Below are 24,817 nucleotides of genomic sequence, written 5' to 3' on the forward strand. Positions count from 1 at the left end.
TCATCCTGTTGATGCTTTAATTTGGACATTTTCATGGCCTTAGAACTGTAAATTTGTAAGTTAATAAATCCCCATTGTAAAAGCCAACCAATTTCTGGCATGTTGCATTCCAGCAGCTTTAGCAAACCAAAACACCATTACCAAGGGAAGCCACTGGGCAGTGGCACCACTAAGCAACCAGTTAAGGGGAGGAAAGACCAAAACACCCGCAGCTTATATATATACATTACCATCCAGTAAACAGCGTACCCCTCCCCTCCTCACCAGAGAAATCTGTAGGGATGAGACTTCTCATCTTAAACCCCTCTCCCTAAGCTCAGGTTGGATTCTTGGGATCAGAGACTATTAGAACAGGAAAGGAACAGAGAGCCTTCCTGGTTCAACCCCTTCTAAACATGAAGAATGTGCGACCCAGAGATGAAATCATTCACCCAAGGCCATAGTTGCTATCCTATTCCCATTCCTCATTTCCATGAGATTTTTTACCCATGCATCTTTTTTCAATGCCCATAATAGTGTGATTTGCCTAAGATAGCACCAAGGAAGAATCTGGATCCTTCCACCGTAATGAGAAAGGTGACCCTGATAGTGGCACCAGGAACTATGAATCCTGAAGTGTTTGGTTGGCGCAATGTTGACATGACAATCAAGAGGCTTCTTAGTACACCCCTGGACACTCTGGGATCCGCTGCTGTTGCCACCCCATCATTCCTTCCACTGTTGATCTAGAGTGATGACCTTTACCTTCTAGAACTCAGGACACTGGCTTGTTTGCCTTTTCCCTCAGGCCATCCTGCCGGTTTTCGAATAATGAAGGTTTGGCTTTGTTATTCCCGACCCATCCTGAAGTCTTAACAGAAACCCAAATCATAAGTAATACCTGAGAAACAAAATCAGAGGTGAAACAAATACGTGCAAATGAGATGCCTATGGATAGTTATATTGACATTAACACTGGTTTCTTAACGTTGCCTTCTCTCACAAGTGTATCTGAAGCTTTGGTTTTTAACATTCCAACCGTGGGGCTCCCAACTGGGGTGCCATGTTAGTGAGAGGTGAGCTTCAGGCTTCAACCATTTTCTGGAAACTGTTTTGTACAAAGCTGAAGAAATCAGATTTAATTGCTGGCAAAGATCAGTCTTTAAACTTTTTATTCGTTTCCTTGTTTTGGGTGTCACAGTTCATCCTGTCATTCAGCAGAATATGGAGACTTCATCTAAAATTGAAAAATGAAAATGATCTTTGAGGAAACTACTGTTTTGAAAATGAAACGTTATTTCATATGTCAGTAAACATCCTCTTTATCTATTCAGTACTCCATAATTTTTCTACCAATTAACTCTAAGAATTCACAAAAATATTTGGGGCCGACCAGTCCAAAATAAAAGGGAACTTGTTCTTATTGGGGAATAATTCTTATTCCCCAATAAGAACAAATACAATGCATCCTCTATAAAATTATCAGATTTAAAATTATGATCCGGTTCTCAGTAAGAGTATATTATGCTGCTATTGATTGTCATTCATATACTAGGCTTGGAGAGGTTCCAGGGACTAATAATGCAAGTGACAATTAATCAAGAAAAACTGGATTTTTTTGGTGCTTGGACTACTAAAATAAATATTAAGCTAGGTTCATAGTGACAAATATGCATTGTGGCAGACTGAATTATATACCCTTTTTAGCCATGTTCTTAATCTTAAGCCACATTCTTGTGGGTGTGTAACTAGGATTTCTTGAAGATGTTATTTTAAGTTAAGGTGTAGACCAAATGAATGAGTTTGAGACTTGATCTGGATTATTGGAGGCATTAAAAAAAAAAAAAAAGAATCTGGAAACCAGAGTCAGAGGCCAGAGGGAGAAGCCAGAAGTCAACAGGAACTGGAAGAGGAAGGAGAAGACATAGCCATGAGATGGGAAAGCAAAGAACCCAAGGGTTGCTGGCCAGCCAGATCACTACCAAACCTGGGAGGAAACAACCCTTCTAGCTTCAAAACGGTGAGCCAATAAATTTCCGTTGTTTAAGCCAACCCATTGTGTAGCATTTTTCATAGCAGCCTTTCAAACGGAGGCCTGTGTTGTTTGCTAAAATGGAGGGAATGGTGGGGTCAATGGTGGAGGTAGGGATGATGTGTGCTTGAGTTGGTGTGGTAACATTTGCCCTCTGGTGGCTTTTGATGGAAAGAACTTCAAGCAGTTTAAGTAAGAAAAGGCTCATATTATCAGCAATGACCAGGACTCTGCAGACCCCCTTTGTGTTATGCTTATGAATTTGTTCCAATAAATTTGTTTTCCCATTGCCCAAGCAGAACTTCGGTCCCCTCATTTCACACATGACCTTTGCTTCATTGGAATGCCTTTCAGCGGCAATGGAAAAAAAAAAAAAAAAAAAAAAAAGGAACATACTGCAGTTTCAATTGTTGTGGGACTTAGGTTTTCTCTCAGCACTGCATAAACACCTGGAGACATGGGCAGAAGGTCTGATGGAGAATGTGGCTCGGTTGAATCACTTCGGCTTAAAGAGATAACAAGGAAAATATAGAAAAGGATTAAACACTAATAGCTCATTGGTCCTTAATGTATCAGGAACACATTCCTTTTTTTGTGACAGTTGATATACCTGATTCAGCATTTGATATCAGAGTATTCAACCTGTTATCTAATACATGGCATACATTTATAAATCTAGCCAGGATCAACTGCAGTCAGTGTGGCCCTGAAGACTACCTATAAGTGTTAAAGGGAATGGGACATTGACCATTAAATTGCTTTATTCTCAGTTACATGTACTTGGCTCTACCCTCAAATTTCCCACAGGAAAGCAATTTTTGTTGTTGTAAATTCAAAAATAAATATTTTACAGAGGCTAAGATTACTCACATTGTGGAGATGGGGATAAAAACAGAAGGAACATAACCTTTGTCACCCCTTTCTGTTGGTCTTGAAACTGGAAAGGAAAGGCACAATATCGTGAAAAAATTGTTAACAATATTATTGGTAAAGTTAGGGGAAACAAGAGCCTAGCAAAATATAAGTAATGCTAAAAGGAAGAGAGATGATACAGTTGTTTAGTGATTCACAAAAATTTTTAGTTGAATAGATGCAACAGTCTTCTAAAGGAGCATAAAATGTGAAGAAAGAGAAATGTAAATCTCTTGACAGGCCTAATCTGACTTCTTTGCATATTAATGTCTCTAAGGTGTGTGAGAAAAATTGAGAATCAATTCTATTACCTGTCTTTTATTTTGCATTTAAGTTTCATTAAAGGACTGATTTATTCATATATTAGGGAGATTTATGGTAACTCAGCTCTTTTCATTAAAACTGACATCTGTCATAGCCTTATAATTACACAAAGTTTTGAAGAACAGCCATCAAACAAAATTGCTAAATGTATCACTGTACTGTAGTAGAGACGGTGTGCAAACTTCATCTTGGAAACTGTCTCCAATCTCTATAAATCATGTTCACCTGGTGCTTGGCCCAATTTTCTGACTCTAATTTATTACATTGGTATTTGTTACTTCATTCAATCAGAAGTAGAGTCACTTAATAGCCACAGTTCGCTACACTTGTCAGTTGTGTTTTCTGTTTCAGAGGGAATGAAGTAGGGTGGAGTCAAGTCACTACCTGTGAGTGAAACTTAGGGATATTCCACAAGATGGTGCTCCTAAATTTAGCTGCTATGGGTGAAGATATTTTATAGACTTTCATTAAGGAAACAGAATGGTGGACTTTTATTAAAATTATCATAGCTATGGCATGAACTTCCTTTCATGTGTTCAACAAGTATTATTTCGGTCAGGCAGTGTTCTAGGACCTGAGGATACAGCCAGAAAAGACAGGCATGTCAGGATTTTGTATTGGTAGGCTAGGAAGTCGGGGGTGAAGCACAGACCCCATGTCCTCTCCCTGAGTTCTGAAACTACTTAGGTAAAACATAAAACTTATAAACCCTTAACTTCCTTTGCAGGGAAAAAAAAAACCAAACAAAAAAAAAACATTGCCTTACTTTTAAAAGCTTTCTTTATTTTCCTCTCCCCCAGTCATATAAGTGAAGTCAGCACCATCCCTATTTCACAAAGGAGAAAACTGAAGCTCTTCAAGAGGCTATGAGAGGCTGCCCTAGACACCGAAGTTTTGGTTACAGCTGCTGATTATTCCTCTGCTAGTTTTAGGACACCCCCAGGAGTCCCTTCCCAGGAACTGCTGATAAACCCCTTCACTTCTATGGCTTTGGCCTCCACATGCCCCTTAGAGCTTATAAAAACCAAAGTAAATATAAAAAGAGGACCTTTGCTTACTTTGCTCCAACAAGAGGTTATTTTCCAAAATATTAAGAAAAAAGGAAACAGGAAGAACCTAACCTTCACATGGCTGGGAGCTGTAGTGTTTACCGAAGGCTTTGTCTTTGGGAATGTCAGGATATAGATACTTCAGGGGGTTTTCAGGAATGTTTTCAGCCATAATAACCTTGTAGTCTCGAAGGATATCGGCAAATGGCAGAGCAGACAACCGGCCTTTATTGTAAGGTTCTACAGAGTGGAATCTCACTTCTCCTGGAAAACAGAAAGCAGGGGAATATCCACATTCTTGCAGGCATTCTTTGCGGCCATTCTTCCTGTCCACGTTATCTTCATGTCCCTGTCTTAAACAATGCCAGGCTTTCTGCAGCCTGGACAGCACAGATAGTGCGTGTCATAGAGGGCACCCACACAGGCTGTTATAAATTCATGGGTCCCCTATTTTGGGACAACTGCAACAACTAATATTCAAATCACTGAACACATAAAAAACAGAACACACTGCACACCTTTGAAAACTCAAATCCCAATAACCAAACACAAGAATACTAAATTCATGTGAATAACTCGTAGCGAGCACATACCATTTTCGGAATGGTCCACCCAGGTGAAAGTTATTCCTCCAAGGTGACTTTCACTGAATCTTAATAAAAAGGTTCCAGGCATTTTATCCTTTAGCAACAGCCGTTCCTTCTCTTTGCTAACAAAGCCCATGATATACCTAAAAATAAAACAATGCACAGTTTTACCTGATCAAAGACTGTAGTTTATTGCATCTGCATTTATTAAATTCACAAAGAACAGACAAACCATGTTTTTAGTATAGTCAAATGTCAATAGTACCTGAAATACTCTTACATAGATTAATGTAAATATCAATACTCTAGGAAGAATGCAAGAAAACTGCAACTATTTTTTTTTTCTTATGACACTAAACATTCTTAAAAGAAAAAGAAAGGAAAGAAACCCACCAACAATGAAGTTAAGAACCTAATTTATTCATATGGAAAATATAGCCTGAAGCTCACCCATCAATCCAAAGGGGAAGAATGTGTTTTTTAATTAGATCCAATATTGCTTCAAGCCATGTCCAAAAGGTAAAAGATTTGCCTGGTAAGTGTTCCTGTTGAAATAAACAAACAAGCCAGGACAATGATTATTTCAGTAGTAATGGTGATATAATAATTTAAGTTCCTCTTTCAAAGAAATAGTTCCTTTAAACAGGATAACACATTTAAGTTTCTTTTTGAAATATCCTTATCCAGGAAATCTTCATACCCCAGATTATAAAATGAAGGCTTAGAAAGGGGAACTACCTTTAAAAAAAGAAAGAAAAAAAAAAAAGAGTATTTAAATGTTCCCCTGCCACCTCTCCCCCCATTCCCATTTTTACCTTGCAGAACTTGGCCCAGGTGAGGTGTCCATCACTGTAGCTAGCTTGGACTGAAATAAAAGAATGGGATTTTTATTAAACAATCAGACTCTTCAACTTTGTGCTCAATTTAAATACTTTCAAGCATTTCTTAAGCATCTGCTTTAGGTTTACGGTGTACTTAGCGCCAGGTACGGTAAAAAAATGTTATCTTTGCTCTTAAAAAATTCATTGTCAAGCAAAGAATCCTTTTCAATGGATGGATAAGATATAAATTGTCAAAGGAGAGGGAGAACACTCAGGACGCAAGAATATGTACGACAGGAGGAGAACCTAAGAAGGTGGCTAGGTGAGACAGGGCAAAAAACCACCTCCATGAAAAATACTAGATAAAAGCCAGAAAGTGACCCAGAACACCAGTTCCAGCGATGCACCAGCTGGACAAGGTCTGCTAAATCCACAGGGACCGTGCACTTGGTGAAACCAGGAGTCTGCGTTCTGAAACGAGTGAGTAAGCCAGCTGAATATACGGCAGCCATGCTGCGGTGTGGGGAAACCGTGGGTTGGCGTTTGGAGGTGGACTAGTTCTTTTTTTAAAAAACCCAAAAGTGACTGCAGATAAGGCAGCGAGAACTGCACAGTGAAGCGCGGCAGGAATAGGCTGTGGGTACGCCTCAATATCTGCCATGGAAGATAGACTTTCGCGCACCCGCTGCTAATTGTCTCAGAGTGAGGAGCCAAAAGGGGAAAAATAACCATGCCTCTAGCAGCCATCTTCCTGGCAGGCTGGGAACGCTCCTGCCCAGTGCCAGCCATCACCACAGCCCAGAGCCGCACCAAAAAACAAAACAAAAAACAAAAAAAACACCAGTGTGACAGGAAGTGTTTCCAGCATCAAGCACACATGCCACAATATCGGGTGTGGACGGTAGCCTTTTGCGCACCCACAGCTAATTGTCCTGGAGTGGGGAAGGTGGAGTTGTGCTAAAAGCGGGAAATTAACACACCCCATATAGCCATCCTTACAGCAGGCTGGGAACGCCCCTACACGGCCCAGTGGCTCAGAACTTCCCTTGGGGGACAGCACGCACTTGTGATGTAGCACAAGCTTCTCTCAGCAGAGGCCCTAGAAGGGCACGGCTGGGAAGAGGGACCCACTCGGAAATCCCAGGGACCATACGCCAATACCAAGGACTTGTGGGTCAGCGGCAGAGACAATCTGTGGCAAGACTGAAATGAAGGTTTAGACTCTTGCAACAGCCTTAAATCTCCAGAAACACCTGGGAGGTTTGATTATTAAAGCTGCCCTCCCTCCCTAACTGCTCAGACACACACACCACATTCAGGATGGACAGCACCAAAAACACACCCAAACTTGGTGCACCAATTAGACCCCACAAGAATCAGACCCCCACACACCACAAAGACAAAGTTGGGGAGAACTGACTTGAGGGGGATAGGTGACTCATGGACACCATCTGCTGGTTAGTTAAAGTGCATGTCACCAAGCTGTAGATCTCATAAATTAGAGATTAGTCTTTGAATAATCCTATATATCCTAAAAGAACCCTATCAAGTAAAGCAAATGTCAAGAGGCCAAAAACAACGGAAAGTTTTAAAGCATATGAAAAAACCAGACGATATGGATAACCCAAACACAAACACCCAAATCAAAAGATCAGAGGAGACATGGTACTTGGAGCAATTAATCAAAGAACTAAAGACAATGAGAGTATGGCACAGGATATAAAGGACATGAAGAAGACCCTAGAAGAGCATAAAGAAGAAATTGCAAGAGTAAATAAAAAAATAGATGATCTTATGGAAATAAAAGAAACTGTTGACCAAATTAAAAAGATTCTGGATACTCATAATACAAGACTAGAGGAAGCTAAACAATGAATCAGTGGCCTCGAGGGCCACAGAACGGAAAATGAAAGAACAAAAGAAAGAATGGGAAAAAAATCGAAAAAATCGAAATGGACCTCAGGGATATGATAGATAAAATAAAACGTCCAAATATAAGACTCATTGGTGTCCCAGAAGAGGAAGAGAAGGGTAAAGGTCTAGAAAGAGTACTCAAAGACATTGTTGGGGAAAACTTCCCAAACCTTCTACACAATATAAATACACAAAGCATAAATGCCCAGTGAACTCCAAATAGAATAAATCCAAATAAACCCACTCCAAGACATATTCTGATCAAACTCAAATACTGAAGAGAAGGAGCAAGTTCTGAAAGCAGCAAGAGAAAAGCAATTTACCACATACAAAGGAAACAGCGTAAGACTAAGTAGTGACTACTCAGCGGCTACCATGGAGGTGAGAAGGCAGTGGCATGACATATTTAAAATTCTAAGAGAGAACAATTTCCAACCAAGAATACTTTATCCAGCAAAGCTCTCCTTCAAACTTGAGGGAAAGCTTAAATTTTTCACAGACAAACAAATGCTGAGAGATTTTGCTAATAAAAGACCTGCCCTACTTCAGATACTAAAGGGAGCCTTACAGACAGAGAAACAAGGAAAGAAAAGAGAGATTTGGAGAAAGTTTCAGTACTAAAGAGATTCAATATTGGTTCATTAAAGGACAAAAAGAGAGAGAGGGAAAAAAATATATCTGACAAACATAAATAAAAGGATAGGATGGCCGATTCAAGAAATGCCTTCACAGTAATAACGTTGAATGTAAATGGATTAAACTTCCCAATTAAAAGATATAGATTGTCAGAATAGATAAAAAAATATGAACCATCAATATGTTGCATAGAAGAGACTCATCTTAGACACAGGGACACAAAGAAATTGAAAGTGAAAGCATGGAAAAAATATTTCAAGCAAGCTACAGCCAAAAGAAAGCAGGAGTAGCAATACTAATCTCAGATAAAATAGACTTTAAATGCAAGGATGTTATGAGAGACAAAGGCCACTACATACTAATAAAAGGGGCAATTCAACAAGAAGAAATAGCAATCATAAATGTTTATGCACCCAATCATGGTGCCACAAAATACATGAGAGAAACACTGGCGAAACTAAGGGAAGCAATTGATGTTTCCACAATAATTGTGGGAGACTTCAACACATCACTCTCTCCTATAGACAGATCAACCAGACAGAAGACCAATAAGGAAAATGAAAACCTTAACAATTGGATACATGAATTTGATTTAACAGACATATATAGAACATCACATCCCAAATCACCAGGATACACATTCTTCTCTAGCGATCACGGAACTTTCTCCAAAATAGACCACATGCTGGGACATAAAACAAGCCTCAATAAATTTAAGAAAATTGAAATTATTCAAAGCACATTCTCTGACCACAATGGAATACAATTAGAAGTCAATAAGCATCAGAGACTTAGAAAATACCAAATACCTGGAAGTTTAACAACACACTCCTAAAATAAATGGTTTTATAATGTAGAATGTAGGGGAATTAGTGATGGAGAGCAATTAATGAAGGGGGAACAATAACCCAATAAGAACAGATAAGCTATTGTGGGTAAATTTACTGTTCTGGGAATGCCCAGGAATGACTATGGTTGTTAATTTCTGCTGGGTATGGTAGGAACAAGTTCACAGAAATGTTGCTATATTAGGTTATTTTCTTGGGGTAGAGTAGGAACATGTCGGATTCCCTTGTTGTGGTTTGTCTGAAATGTTTTTTTTTTATTGTATGTTTTAAAAATTTTTTTTTTTGTTATTGTGATTTAAAAAAAGGGTTAATTAAAAAAAAAGAATATGTAGAACAAAGCATGGTGGAAATGAACATGGCTTATATAGGAGAGAGTAAGAGCAGCCTAATGTTAGTGAATAAATATTATGAAATAAATTTGTATAAATTATGCATAGCCAGATTATAGCAGTCTTGACTATTAAGACAGAAAGAATGGACTAGAGTTCCATTAGTCAAGAGAAGACATTGATTGTTTTGATGCAGGGCAGTTAAATGATATAAAAATTTCTATCTAAAAAGTTTTAAGGAAGTTATACTCATTATAAGGATAATTCAAAATAAAGATCAGAAAATATGTGGCTGTTATCTATACTACACATTTAAAGATTTATTCACTGAATAACAAATATTTATTGATACCTACTACTATGATTTATGAATTAAATAAGGCTCAAAAAGGATACTTGTATTAAGTAAATTTTGTAACATTTCCCAAAGCCCTGATTTATTTAATTACCTATTGGTCAGATGGTAGATCCAAGTGGCAACCTAGCATAACACGTGAGTCAAAATTAAACAAATCACACACAATTCTACTCTGTTGCTCAAATGCGTCTTTGGCCCTAGTTTAACTAGAAACGCATATAGACCCAATTTTAATTCTCTTTTGGTGCTAAATGTGTTCATCCTAGACCTATCAAAAAATGATTATCTTTTAAAATTCTTTTAGTGGAAGGTTAGACTAGAGTTAGTACATGCAGTACCAATGACTATTTTGCAAAGTTTAGAAATATCAGTCAAACCCAAAACTTTCTTGATATGCAGACTTAAGTATCACCTGGGTGATTTTTAATTACTACTAAATTTCCTGGATCTGGTGAAGGAATCAACTAGTTTCTAGTTGGTTAGAGTCAGTTTCTACATTAATATGAAAGAACAAGTTACCACTAAATGTTTCATAGCACATTCAGTGGAAATGACATAAGGATACACTTCAGACTGGAGTGTGGAATGGAAAAGAAAGGGCTTAGAATTAGACAGACCTGGGCCCATGCCTTGGCTGTGTTCTGCACTGGCCATGCAGCTATGGCAAGTCACTTAACCTCTGAGCCTCAGTATTTTTGTCTATTAGATGGGTAGAATAATGTCTGCCTTGAACTTTTGTGAGAATTAGAAATAATATAACACTTAGCCCTGTGTCTGGCAATATAATAGGCACTAAATAAATTCTGGCAAGCATTATTAATGGTACTAATATTATTCTGGTCCTTTAAAATATCTGAGTACCAAAAACAGAGGCAAATCCTCCATATCTACCAGCTCTTACCTGTAAGCTTCTCTGCCAGCATATTGAGTTGGTCTGAATTAAGGCCACGACCGACATATGATGAAAACTGCCAGCTCATCACTTCCAGAAGTTGACTCAAAGTGACAGATGGAGGATTATTAAAGAAAACCAAGTTCTGAAATAGAGTTGTGACGACAATTACATTTGTTAAATCATACTGAAAACACTGTAATTCAATATATAGGATTCCCAATTTAAACACTTTTGACTAACCTAAGTTGACAGTAGTCTCACCTCTGTTGTGCTTTTTAAGACTGATTTTGTCTTTTCCTGAAGGGTTCTTTGTTCCTTAAGTCTAATTTAATGCAGGCTCCATCTTTTCTTTGAAAGACTTATTTGGCATCTCTTTGTTTAGCTTTCACTGAATTATTGATTGTCAATCAACTCATTTGAGGACTTAACATGGACTCTAAGCAAGGGCTTGGGAAGATGATGGAGTGGTGAGGTGTGGAATCTAGTCACTCCTCTAGGGCAGCTGGTAAATAGCTGGAACTGTATGGAACAGCTGTTTCAGGGATTCTGTGACTGGTAACGCATCATACACCGACGTGGAACAGGTGGAACAGCTGAGATTGTAGCAAAAAACTGTAAGTTTCTCTGGCCAAGGGGCTGCCCCTCCCACCCCCCCAGGCATGGCAGACTGTCTTGGAGCTGGTTCCCAGAAAGGAAAAGAAACAATCTGTGCTGGGAGCAAAGAGGGGGCTCAACTGAGCCCCAATTGCAGAATTAATAAACAATTTTGGACTGTTGAATAAAAGTCCAAGCACAGATAAACCAGAAAGGGGAACAAAAGGAGCCAGGAGGAATCCATCCAGCAGAGAGGAGGTGGGGCTGGCAACAACAACAACAAAACAAAAACTTTTGGAGTTGGAGGTGTTCAGAATACTGGAAAAAGGGCTGGGCCCCAAGAAAAAGGGGTACATAGAGATTGTACAAACTCGGGCTCTGGGTTTTTTTTTTTCCTTCTTCTTTTCCTCTTGCTCTCTGACTCTTTATCTTTTTACTTTTCAATAACCCATCATAGCTCCTGCTTCAGCACTGTCCCAGGCAAGAGCAGAATTAAGAATTAAAGTAGTCTGAGAGTGACTATTCAGGTGAAAGAGATAATAGCCTAAAGGGCTTATCTTTAAACAGTCCATACTGGGACTGACAAAACTTGGGGGCTGGGGAAATCCCTTGAAAAGGGATTTTTTTCCTTTTTTTGGAATAACTATTCTAAGTAGCTCATTACAGAAAGCCTCAGATATTTGCAATTTGTCGCTGGACCCAGGTAAGGGTGGAACTAAGATTGGTCTGAGAGACAAAGCAATGAGTCTAGTGAGGGAGAAAATTCCCTAAAGGGTATAATTTTCCCCAAGACAGGGGGGTGGGGCCCAGCTTAAGTGGCAGCTCTCCTTCAGAGAACTCAGAACCCAGGGGTTGGAAAAAAGAAACCAGCTTGACAGCAATGCCCCTGGCAGGGATAGGGTCTGCAGAGTTAAGGCATCTGTGGCACCTCTTTACACTGGTGGGGAGCTTTGGGCTGACAAGCACCACCTGCTGGACAGGAAAGGAAAAGCACAGAGTCTAGAGGCTTCACAGGAGGGTTGAAAATCTGCGGGGTTTCATTCTCAGGGTAACTCCATACTGTCCTCCTAAGACCTGGGCCTGTCTGGACTGGGAAAATCTGATCGGGGTCAATCATATCTGGGGAGACCCTCTCACAAAAAGGTTACAGAGGCAGGGAAAGAACCAGAAAAACAAGAGGTAAAAAATTCTGATCAACTAAATAGAAGCTATATTAGACTTCTAGAATAAGTTGAACAGAATGCCACAGGATAAAGAACAAAGCCAACTAACAAGAAAACCCTAGGTAAAAGAGTGAAAATGAGCTCCAGAATAAACTAACCAAGAAAATCAGATGCCTAGACAGCTAAAAATAACAAGCCATAGTAGGAAACACAAAAATACGGATTAACCAAAGGAAAAAACTAACGCTTCAACTTATTATTAACTTATTATTAACTTATTATTAAGTTATTATTGAATTGAAACAATAAGTTAATAATCAGACAAATCTCCTAAATCAATTCAAAAATCAAATCAATAAGCTGAGGAAAGATATGGCAAGAGATGAAGGATATAAAGAAGACATGGGTGAACATAAGGAGGAACACGAAAGTCTGAAAAAACAAATGGCAGAACTTTGGGAATGAAAGGCAAAATAGAAGAGATGAAAAACACAATGGAGAACTTACAACAGCAGATTTGAAGAGGCAGCAGAAAGGATTAGTGAACTTGTCCTATACACAAAGTGAAATCCTACACACAAAGGAACAGGTAGGGAAAAGAAAGGAAAAATATGAGCAGGGTCTTAGGGAACTGAATGTCAACATGAAGTGTACAAATATACATGTTATGGGTGTCACAGAAGGAGAAGAGAAGGGAAAGGGGGCAGAAAGAATAACAGAATAAATTATCACTGAAAATTTCCCAACTCTTATGAAAGACATAAAATTACAGATTCAAGAAGTGCAGCTTACCTCAAACAGAACAGATCCCAATAGACCTACTCCAAGACACTAATTGATCAGATTGTCCAATGTCAAAGACAAAGAGAGAATTCTGAAAGCAGCAAGAGAAATGCAATCCATCACATACAAGGGAAGCTTGATAAGACTATGTACAGACTTCTCTGCAGAAACCATGGAGGCAAGAAGTCAGTGGTATGATAATTTAAGATACTGAAAGAGAAAACTGCCAACCAAGAATTCTATATCTGGCAAAACTGTCTTTCAAAAATGAGGGAGAAATTAAAATATTTTCAGGCAAACAGACACTGAGAGAGCTTGTGAATAAGAGATCTGTACTTCAAGAAATGCTAAAGGGAGTGCTACAGGCTGATAGGAAAAGGTAGAAGAGAGAGATTTGGAGAAGAGTGTAGAAATGAAGACTATCAGAAAGGGTAAAAGGAGAGAGAGAGAAAAAAAAATAAGATATGACATATAAAATCCAAGAGACAAAATGGTAGAAGAAAGTACTGCCCTTACAGTAATAACACTAAATGTTAGTGGATTAAACTCCCCAATAAAAAGACACACTGGCAAAAAGGATTAAAAAACAAGACCCATCTATATGCTGTCTACAAGAAACTCAGTTTAGACACAAGTACAAAAATAGGCTGAAAGTGAAAGGTTGGAAAAAGATATTGCATGCAAACAACAACCAGAAAAACGTGGGAGTAGCTATATTAATACCAGAGAAATTAAACTTCAAATGTAAAACAACAGAGAAAAAGAAGGACACTAGATATTAAAAAAAGGGATGATTCATCGAGAAAACTTAACAATCATAAATATATTTGCACTGAGCCAGAGTGCCCCAAAATACTTGAGGCAAATACTGACAAAACTGAAGGGAGAAGTAGATACCTCTACAATAATAGCTGGAGACTTCAATACACCACTCTCATCAAAGGATAGAACATCTAGACAGAGGATTAATAAGGAAACAGAGATGCTGAATTGTACAATAAATGAACTAGACTTGACAGACTTTATAGAACACCCCCCCCCCCCCAAGAGCAGGATACACATTTTTCTCAAGGGCTCATGGATCATTCTCTAGGATAGGCCACATGTTAGGTCACAAAGCAAGTCTCAACAAATTTTAAGAAAATTGATATTATACACAAAACTTCTTGAATCATAATTGAATGAAGTTTGAAATCAATAACAGGCAGAATGTTGGAAAACTCACAAAAATATGGAGGCTAAGTAACACACTGTTAGACCAGGAAGAAATTAGAAGAGAAAGTAGTAAATACCTTGATGAAAATGAAAATGAAAACACAACATATCAAACTTTATGGGATGCAGCAAAGGTAGTGCTGAGAGGGAAACTTATTGCCCTAAACACCTATATTAAAAGAGAAGAAAGAGAAAAAATTGAGGAATTAACTGTCCACCTGGAGGAGATAGAGAAAGAACAGCAAACTAACCCCAAAACAAACAGAAGGAAAGAAATAACAAAGACTAAAGCAGAAATAAATGAAACTGAGAACAGGAAAACAATAGAACCAACAAAACCAAAAGTTGGTTCTTGAGAAAATCAATAAAATTGATGGACCCTTAGCGAGGCTAACAAAAAAAAAAAAAAAAAAATGAGCAGATGTAAATGCAAATAAAAACAATCAGAAATGGGAAAGGGGACATAACTACTGACTCTGCAAAAATAAAGGAGATAGTGAGAGGATACTATTAGCAACTATATGCTAATAAACTAGACAACTTAGACAAAATGGACAACTTCCTAGAAAAGCATGACTTGAGAAGACTTGAGAAGAAACAGACTACCTCAACAAACCAATCACAAGTAAAGAGTCATCAAAAAGCTCCCCCAAAAGAAAAGCCCAGGACCAGATGGCTTCAATTCTATCATGAATTCAAGAAAGAATTAGTACCAATCCTGCTCAAACTCTTCAAAACAATTGAAGAGGAGGGAAAGTTACCTAACTCATTCTATGAAGCCAACATCACCCTAATATTAAAGTCAGACAAAGATGCTACAAAAAAAAAAAAAAAAAGAAAATTATGTATCGGTCTTTTAATGAATATAGATGCGGAAGTCCTCAACAAAATACTTGCAAATCGAACCTAGCAGCACATTAAAAGAATTATACACCATGACCAAGAGGGATTTATTCCAGTTATGCAAGGCTGGTTCATCATAAGAAAATCAATTAATGTAATACATTACATCAATAAATCAAAGCAGAAGAACCACACGATCATCTCAACTGATACAGAAGGGGTGTCTGACAAAATTGAACATCCTTTCTTGATGAAAACACTTCAAAGGATAGGAATAGAAGGGAACTTTCTCAATATGATAAAGGCAATATATGAAAAACCCACAGCTAATTTCATACTCAACGGGGAAAGTCTGAAAGCTTTCCTTCTAAGATCAGGAAAAGACAGGGATGCCCATTGTCACCATTGTTATTCAACATTGTGCTGGAAGTTCTAGCTAGAGCAATTAGGCAAGAAAAAGAAATAAAAGGCATCCAAATTGGAGAGAAAGAAGTAAAACTTTCACTGTTTGCAGATGACATGATCCTATATGTAGAAAATCCTGAAAAATCTACAGCAAAGCTAGTAGAGCTAATCAATGAATACAGCAAAGTGGCAGGCTACAAGATCAACATGCGGAAATCAGTAGTGTTTCTATACAGAAGTAATGAGCAACAGGAGGAGGAAATCAAGGAAAAAAATCCATTTACAATAGCAACCAAAAGAATCAAGTATTTGGGAACAAACTTAACCAAGGCCACAAAAGACCCATATACAGAAAACTACAAGAAACTGCTAAAAGAAATCAAACAGGACCTAAAAAAATGGAAGAACATACTGTGTTCATGAATTGGAAGACTAAATATAGTTAAGATGTCAATTCTACCTAAACTAATTTATAGACTCACTGCAATATCAATTAAAATCCCAACAACTTACTTTGCAGAAATAGAAAAACCAAAAACCAAATTCATTTGGAAGGGCAGGGTGCCCCAAATAGTCAAAAATATCTTGAAAAAGAGGAATGAGTGGGAAGCCTCACACTATCTGACTTTAAAGCATACTACAAAGCTACAGTGGTCAAAACAGCATGGTACTGGCATAAAGACAGATATACCGACCAATGGAATCGAAATGAGTGTTCAGAAATAGACCCTGTCATCTACGGACAATTGATCTTTGATAAGGCAGTCAAGCCAAAGCAACTGGGACAGAGCAGCCTGTTCAATAAATGATGTTTGGAGAACTGGATATCCATTTCTAAAACAATGAAAGAGGATCCCTATCTCACACCTTGTACAAAAGTTAACTCAAAATGGATCAAAGACCTAAACATTAGCACTAAGACCCTAAGACTTCTAGAAGAAAACATAGGGAAATATCTTAAAGATCTTGTGAGAGGGGCTGGTTTCCTAGACCTTATACCCAAAGCATGAGCAATGAGAGAAAAAATAGATAAATGGGATCTCCTCAAAATTAAACACTTTTGTGCATCAAAGGACTTCGTCAGAAAAGTAAAAAGGTAGCCTACACAATGGGAGACAATATTTGGAAACCACGTATCAGATAAGGGTTTAATATCCAGAATATATAAAGAGATCCCACAATTCAACAACAAAAACACAAACAACCCAATTTAAAAAATGGGGAAAAGACATGGACAGATACTTTTCTGAAGAGGAAATTCAAATGGCTCAAAAACATATGAAAATATGCTCAACTTCATTGGCTATTAGGGAAATGCAAATCAAACCACAATAAGATATCATCTCACACCTCTTAGAATCATTATCAAAAAACCCCAGAAAACTACAAAAGTGCTGGAGAGGATGTGGAGAAACAGGCACACTTATTCACTGTTGGTGGGAATGTAGAATGGTGCAACCACTCTGGAAGGCAGTGTGGTGGTTCCTCAGGAAGCTAAGTATAGAACTGCCATATAATCCAGCAATTCCATTACTAGGTATATAGTCAGAGGAATTAAAAGCTAAGACATGAATGGACATTTGTAAACTGATGTTTATAGCGGCATTACACACAGTTGCCAAGAGATGGAAACAGCCCAATGTCTATCAACAGATAAGTGGATAAAAATGCTGTAGTATATACAATACATACGATGGAACATCACACAGCTGTAAGACAGAAAAAAGTCATGGAGTATATAACAATGTAGATGAACCTTGAGGACGTTATGTTGAGTGTAGTAAGCCAGAAACAAAAGGACAAATACTGTGCAGTCTCACTAATATGAACTAACATTAATGAGCAAATTAGCATTCAAGCTGGGAACACAGGTTATCAGAGGAGAGAAAGAGGGTAGAGATCAGGCATTTGGTGCTGAAGGAATATAGAATGTTCAATTGATTGTAGATCCAGAAATGGATAGCATAGTATGTGTGATGGTAGCACAATATTGTAAGTACACTGAACAAAGATGTCTGTGAGTAAAACTGACAGAGGTGGGACTGGGGCATGTATGACACCAGAGGTAAAGATAAATTATAAAGACTGGGACTGTATAGCTTAGTGAAACCTAGAGTGGTTGATGATGGTGACTAAATGTACAAATATAAAAATGTGGGAGAACAAATGAATGTCAACTTTGCAAAGTACTGAAAAAGGAATGGTATTGAGGAAAAATATAATCAATGCGAATGTAGTCTATGGTTAACAGTAACATCGTAATATGCTTGCATTAAATGTAACAAAGGCAATATGCCAAAGTTAAATGTCTATGAGAGGGAGATATAAGAGAGGGGTTTGTGATTTTTGGTAGTGGTATTGTTGTCTGACCTTGTTGTTGTACTTTATTTTATTTTTATTTTCTCTTTTTTATTATTTAAAAAAATTTGAGTAATGAATATGTTCAAGTGCTGATTGCAGTGATAAAAAAGAGAAAAAGAACTTAATACTGACTAATAAATTATTGGGCAGATACTTTTTTTTCCAAAATAGTATTCTTTTTTAAAAAAAACCTATATCATGTTCTTTTGGTTTATTATGACTTGGTACAAGTTGTACCTTGATCAGGTCAAGCTTCCAAAGTGTAAAAACAGTTAAGTCTCAGGCTAAGAAAAGTGACCTTACAATATGAATTTATGATTTACCTTGAACTCTTGTTTTATTAGTAAGTCATCTTTTCTTTTTTTTAGCTCTGGACAAGAGATATCTTCTGTGTGATCAACTGCAAACAAGTTTGTGCCAGAAACTGGGTCAACAAGAAAAGAACAGAAGACTTAGTCCCAGATTGCTGGAAAGCAGAGAGTGTTCTAAGCAAAGGCAGCTGCTCTAAGATGAAATAGAAGGAGGAGAAGAATAGAGAAATCTAGAGCAGTACCTGGAGAAGGTCGTTGATGAACTTGACCTTTGCTGGCAGCCAAATGGGAACTACTCAAGAGATTTCTGAAGGTGGGAACAAAAAAGAATATAGCACACAACAAGAAGTGGAGGTAAGAAGGGGAAGAAGGGAGAGAAAGAATTTCTAAGGAGGCAGTTTTCTTGAACCTGAGAATTATTTCCAGATAAATGACCAGAAAGCATAGAATATAATCAAAGTCAAGGAGCTTAGATTTTGAATCTAGATAGAATTAAGAAGACAAAGCAGATGTCATTGTTAAGCTGGGCTCTGTAAGTGCTGTGTGTGGAAGAGCTGTATGTGGTCTATATCTCAAGACCCTTCATCCTGGAGCAGAACAGAATCTGGTACCTTAAGTGATGGTTAGATCTGAAGATTTTGGTGGCTTTCTTACAGAAGAAGGCTGCTTAGGAGAGCTAACATGCAGCACTGTGCTCTGAGCCCAGAGGACAGCAAAGTGCCCACTTTCCACTCTTTAACACCCTGGAGTTGGGTGACGAGCTCTGAATATATATAGCTCCTTCTGGGGATTGACATTTAATCTCAGGGGTACTGGCTGTTCTTGGCCTTTAAGATCAGGAGACTTACTCCTCTAATGAGTCCTGTTTTCTCCTCTCTAGGGTCTGAGAGGAAGCAAGTCACCAGAGCTCTCCATGCAGCCTTCCTCTCTGCAGTTAATCTGCCTCTGATGCCAGAGGATGAGAAGGAACAAGACTGAGTCATTGCCCATTGAATCAAAGGGAAAGAACACAGTGCCTTGCTCTTATTGCTGGGGAGTAAATTAAAAGAATTCTTCCTTTTCAAAGGAGAGTTTGCTTTCGATTAAGAAGAGATGCTGTTACTTACGTTTGACCTATTTTCTCTAGACCTTGGTGATTTCCAGCACAACACTGGAAATCACCAAGGTTGCGCACCACCTTCTGACTCATCTTTTTTTGCCCCTCCCTTCCCTGGTGTCTTTTAAGAAGAAAATCTATTCTCTGCTTGCTGAGACTTGAGCTCAATTTTTGGTCAGTGTCTCAAATAACCACTAGATGGCATTAAAACCCAATTTGAGCCTAGGACGGATTATATCTATAATCAATTCTTGAAAATTTGTGCTGTCAGAGTGTAGTTAGGCAACATTGCTGAATATTCTAGTCACTTATTTGTGAATCAATTTTCTACCTTTGTACAGGAGGAGGTAAACCCTGCAGTCAGATATCAAATTTTGGCACAAGGAGTCTCCCTGTCCCCCAATTAGCAGAACCATAGAATGGCCATAGAACTGTCTGTGATGCATGTAGCTGGGAGAAGACCAGTCCCTCAGAAATAAAAAAAATACTTGCCTATCACTTTTGCTACTCATAACTCTCTCTGAGTCATGTTGATAAGAACATACTACTTTAAATATCTTTAAAGAGGAATCATACAACATTGAAATTCAGGAATAAAATAACCCACAAAGACATGCCAAAATAAATAATAGCTCTTTTGTCCCAGATGGGTTTTGTTGACACAAAAACAGGATGGAATAGAATAAAAGGAGGAAATACAGAAGTGGAGACCCTACCTGGGAATCATTGGTTGACACATTGTACCAAATGATGGATGCCCAAGCATTAGGTAACTGACTGACATTGGAAATCATCACCACAGGTAATGAGCTGGTCTGTTAAAAAAAAAAATAGGCATGGTTATTACAAGTAGCCCTATCTTACATTGATCTTGCACTTGACCCTCTCCTCTAAAAGGCAGTTTTAAGCCATCCCCATCCCTCCACAATGATGTCCACAATGCCTTGCTCACTGAGACAACTGTGAAGGCACTTGGAACTTTCTGAGCATCTATGCATGGGTCAGTGTGTAGGAAGAAAAGAAGTTATGAAGAACAGGAATCCCTTTCAGAGTGCTCAGTCAGCATCAGCTTCCCCAAAATATCTTCCCTGACTTGCTTAAATATTTATATTTTATTACATCACAGACTGCCTATAATGCAACTAATTGGAAATTGAATTGACTTACCAACTCTCCTCTTTAAAAGTTACATTAAAAGAACTAATTTTAAATTTAGCTCTGTGCTGAATCAACATATTCAAATCATGATCTAACATCTAATTAATGTTAGTAGTACTGGAAATGACAGTTTTAATTGTAGATGGTGGAGAGGTAAGCAATTTTGAAACACAAAGCATTTGGGAAATAAAACCCTCTGGTCCATTGTTGCAGAACTCAATTGGTACAAACTATAGTTTCCTATCTGTTGGAAGAAATAGGCTTTCACAGACTAGCCTGGAAAACCAATCCAATTTACAGTAGTCTCTTCCTAATATCAAGGCTTAGATTCCTATAGACAGTAAAATATTCAGTTGAGACACCTACTTGGTCATGGAAACATAGGTTTAGGAAAAACAGAAGAAGAAGAAGGAACCTATGAAAGCTTTTGTAAATATATTTAATCATTAAGATAAAAGAGTAAAAGCAGTATTCTAAAACAATATGCTTCACAAAAGGATCATATTCAGAGTGTATGAAACTGCCCGTTCCTTCATGCATTTACTTGTTCATTTAGTAAACAAATATTGAGCATCAACTATGTGGCAGGAATTGTGCTACGCACCGGTACTAGAGCGGCAAATGAGACAGGCTGTCCTGCCCTCAAGGAGCAAATAGTCAACCAGGTTCAATTTAATTCCAAAAGTTTCTTTATTCCTTCTTCAAGTTTAATGGTTATAAAAGGTTCAAAGCAATGCACCATTAATGTTCCTATCATTTGTCTTTGCTCATTATATTAAAAAAGTCTCCCATCTGAGATATTTATCCCCTCCTAATATAACAGAGGACTTATAAATTGAAAATAAATCACTACATGATGTGATTCAAGGATGGTCATTTCTCTTTAGGCTTTCCAGTATGAATCCATGACTCAGTAAATACCAGAAAAAACCGCAACCTAGACAACAGATTATATACATACAGAATTCATAAGATCCATGAGATTTTATCATCTATAATAATTTAACCAGAATAGTATGTTGACTATTTAGTGAATATTTGAAATATTGCTTTTCTAAATGAGAACAAAAATAATAAACAAGGAGTGTACTAAAACTTAGAAAAGACTGACCTTTCATCTACAAATGCTTACTAATTCTTGCTAATAACATTTAGTAAACAGATGTTCCTTGAAACACCTACCTCCAAATCTATTGTTAGGCCATAAAGGCAGATCTGTGTCTCAAAAGTTATGGAATGAAGCTCTTCAGTCACCATGTGAGAGCCCTAAGGGAGAAAGAAATAATCATCTTACAAATACAAGTCATTTTCTATTATAATTAGGCCTGTTTCTATGAAAATGGATAAGCCCTTAAAGACTCCATACATTCCCTGTTATTGAATGTGATGGTTAATTTCATGTGTCAACTTGGCTATGTTATGGTTCCCAGTTGTTTTGGCCAAGCAGCTGATTGTTATTTCAAAGGTATTTTGTAGATGGATATACATCATTAGTCAGTTGATTGCATCTATGGCTGATTGCTTCTATAATCAACAAACGAGATTGCTCTCAGCAATGAGGGGACTCTCCTCAGCCAATCAGTTGGAGGTCTTAAAGTGAGAATTAAGGATTTCAGAAAACTTTCTGCCTCTTCTTCAGCCAGCCAGCTTCTCTTGGGAAATACAACTTTACCTTCACTGGAGTTTCTAGCTTGCCTCCTGCCCCACAGGGTTTGGATGTGACTGATTTTGGAATCAACTTTTTGAAGTTGTTCTATGGAATTTGGATTTGCCCATCCTACCCCCAACATGTGAGCCAATTTGTACAAAAATATCTCTCAATTTTAGTATATTTATGTCCTGTCAGTTCTGTTTCTCTGGAGAACTCTAATACAATGAATATTCCCTCTTATTGTTTTAAAAGTTAGAATACATACAGAGTTTGAAAAATCTTCATTTCCATAAACAGCATGATTTTATGTCTCAAAAACAAGATAATCTCTGGCTTTTAAAATTCCATCATATTTTTGTCAGTTGAAATTTAGACAAGTTGTTATTTTTTTACTTCTTGAAAAGTAGTTCTTTTGATTTTCCCAGTATTAATTAAAGCAAGTCATATATGTATAGCTATAACAGAAACAAGACTTGGTGTCATAATGATTTTGTTCAAAAGAAACCAAGATTTCCTTCTGTTAAACATGGTAGGTGGAATACATGCATTTCCCTCTGCTACTTCCAGAAACTCCAATAAAGTAACAGCTGGTGTTTTATTTACTTTCCAATAAAGTAAATTGTAATATAGAACATGAGTGAGAGGTGGGAGAGTGAGGGTGAGGGTGGCAATAAGAGGCCCAGATGCCTCAGAACCCAGTGGTTGGAAGCACTGAATGGCTCTGAGGCTAGAAAGCAGAAGAGGGCTGACCATGGGGGCCTTGGTGGGCAGTCTATATGAGGACCAGTGAAGACTCCAGTTCATGCAATGAGCCTCCACTCCTCCCCAACCCTGGCGAGGGACAAGAGGCTTACACTTGAGCTGATAATCTGGAGGAACTAGAGAGGTTCTGCATTCTGGGGCCCAAGGCCAAGCTGAGGGCAGAGTGAGGTGCTGTGCTGTAAAGAGGGGATGCTCCTGTGAAAGTCCATGGGGAGGCCCTGCCCCTTTCCCTGATTTGCATCTAGAATGCACATAGCCAGGCTTGAAATCCCCAGGAAAGATATCTGGGAAGTGGACCAGACAAAGATAAAGAAACTAAAGATACTTCTTTTCAGGGGTCCCCCAATGAAATTAGTCACTCTAATAATCACCCAAGTCTATAATCCCCACCGTGGATAGAGAACTTACAGGCAGCTTTTTGATGCCCTTCTCTTAATTATAAACAACATGTGGGACAAGATGGTGACATAGAGAGGTGTGGAATTTAGTTAGTTCCCTAGAGCAACTATTAAATAGCCAGGAATAACTAGAAAATAGTCTGGAAGAGCTGATGGGGGGGACATCTGTAACCGTACATCATACACCAGTCAGGAATGGGTGGAACAGCTGAGGTCACGGAAGAGAACTGTAAGTAAAGCTCCCCAAACTGCAGAGCTGGGGCCCCTCCCCAACTGGCACAGCAAGCTGAGTTGTGAAACTGCATGGGAAAAAAGAGCAGTCCTTTTGGAGTAAGGGTATGTAGCTCAACCAAGCTCCAATTGTGGTTTAAATGAAAAAATTTGGACTACTGAATACATGCTACAAACACAGATAAACCCAGAGCAAGCAGGAAAGGAACCCAGATGTTTATCTTGGCAGAGAGTAGGGAAGGCTGACAGAAAAAAAATACATAAATAAAAGCAGAGGCTTTTGGAGTCCACTGAACTCAGAATACTGGAAAAGGACTGTGTCCTAAAAAAGGGGGCACACAGAACCAGGAATCAACTCCAGTTCTTGCCTAGTGAACTGGAGGGCTGGGAACTGGCTCTGAAAAGGGGACTTCTTGCTTTCCCCCCCTTTTTTTCCCCTCTCATTCTAAGTAGCTCATTAGAGAAAACCTCAGGCATTTTCAATTGTCAGCATTGACCCAGGCAAGAGTGGAGTTAGGATAGTGAGGGTCAAAGGAAAAACTCAAATGTAGGAGACAATTCCCTAAAGGACTTATCTTCCCTAAGAAAAGGGGGGGAGGCCCAGCTCCATGGTGGCCCTTCTTCAGAGAACTCAGACCCCAGGGCCTGGGAAAAAAAAAAAAGGAAAAACAGAAACAGCTTAAACTTGGCTTCTGACACCCTCAGTCCCTGGCCAGGACAGGGTCCACTGAGAATCAAATACACCACACTTCTTTATGCTGGTGGGGAGCTTCGGGCCGACAAGCACCACTGCTGGGCAGGATAGGAAAAGCACGGAGTCTAGAGGCCCCAGAGGAAAGTCTGACAATCTGCTGGTTCTCACCCTCAGGGAAATCTGATACTGAATACAGCCTCTTCTTAAGACCTGGGCTCATCTGTTCTGGGAAAATCTGATTGGGGTAATCAAGGAAACCAGATGCCTAGACAACAAAAAATTACAAATCACACTAGGAATAATGAAGATATGGCCCAGTCAAAAGAAAAAACTTACACTTCTACTGAGATACAGGAATTGAAACAACTAATCATTAATCAAACAAATCTCCTAAATCAATTAAAAATCAAATGAACAAGTTAAGGGAAGATATGGCAAAAGAGATGAAGGATACAAAAAAGACATTGG

The 24,817-nt window shown here is 38.4% G+C and overlaps 1 protein-coding gene and 1 long non-coding RNA gene across 3 annotated transcripts in view; one reads left to right on the forward strand and one right to left on the reverse strand.

Annotated features, from left to right (window-relative positions):
* The window catches only part of LOC119544432, a 28,518-nt gene extending 8,292 nt beyond the window's left edge, over positions 1–20,226 (forward strand). Inside the window, exons 2-3 of the long non-coding RNA XR_005218837.1 lie at positions 18,417–18,713; positions 19,240–20,226. This is a non-coding gene — a long non-coding RNA (uncharacterized LOC119544432). The remainder of the gene's footprint in view (positions 1–18,416; positions 18,714–19,239) is intronic.
* STAT4 (signal transducer and activator of transcription 4) overlaps positions 33–24,817 on the reverse strand; it is a 108,070-nt gene continuing 83,285 nt past the window's right edge. Inside the window, exons 15-24 of one of the 2 annotated variants that reach the window (XM_037849926.1) lie at positions 21,796–21,879; positions 20,172–20,270; positions 10,691–10,826; positions 5,699–5,748; positions 5,334–5,428; positions 4,890–5,026; positions 4,475–4,560; positions 2,882–2,948; positions 2,408–2,516; positions 33–1,216 (exon numbers count right to left, since the gene is read on the reverse strand). In XM_037849926.1, coding sequence (XP_037705854.1) covers positions 2,443–2,516; positions 2,882–2,948; positions 4,475–4,560; positions 4,890–5,026; positions 5,334–5,428; positions 5,699–5,748; positions 10,691–10,826; positions 20,172–20,270; positions 21,796–21,879 — 828 coding nt within the window. In that variant the 3' untranslated portion in view covers positions 33–1,216; positions 2,408–2,442. Of the gene's footprint in view, positions 1,217–2,407; positions 2,517–2,881; positions 2,949–4,368; positions 4,561–4,889; positions 5,027–5,333; positions 5,429–5,698; positions 5,749–10,690; positions 10,827–20,171; positions 20,271–21,795; positions 21,880–24,817 lie in introns of both variants that reach the window. The other variant, XM_037849925.1, reaches the window with a different exon arrangement.

The sequence above is a fragment of the Choloepus didactylus genome, chromosome 9 (assembly GCF_015220235.1).
Source record: "Choloepus didactylus isolate mChoDid1 chromosome 9, mChoDid1.pri, whole genome shotgun sequence".
Taxonomy (NCBI): domain Eukaryota; kingdom Metazoa; phylum Chordata; class Mammalia; order Pilosa; family Megalonychidae; genus Choloepus; species Choloepus didactylus.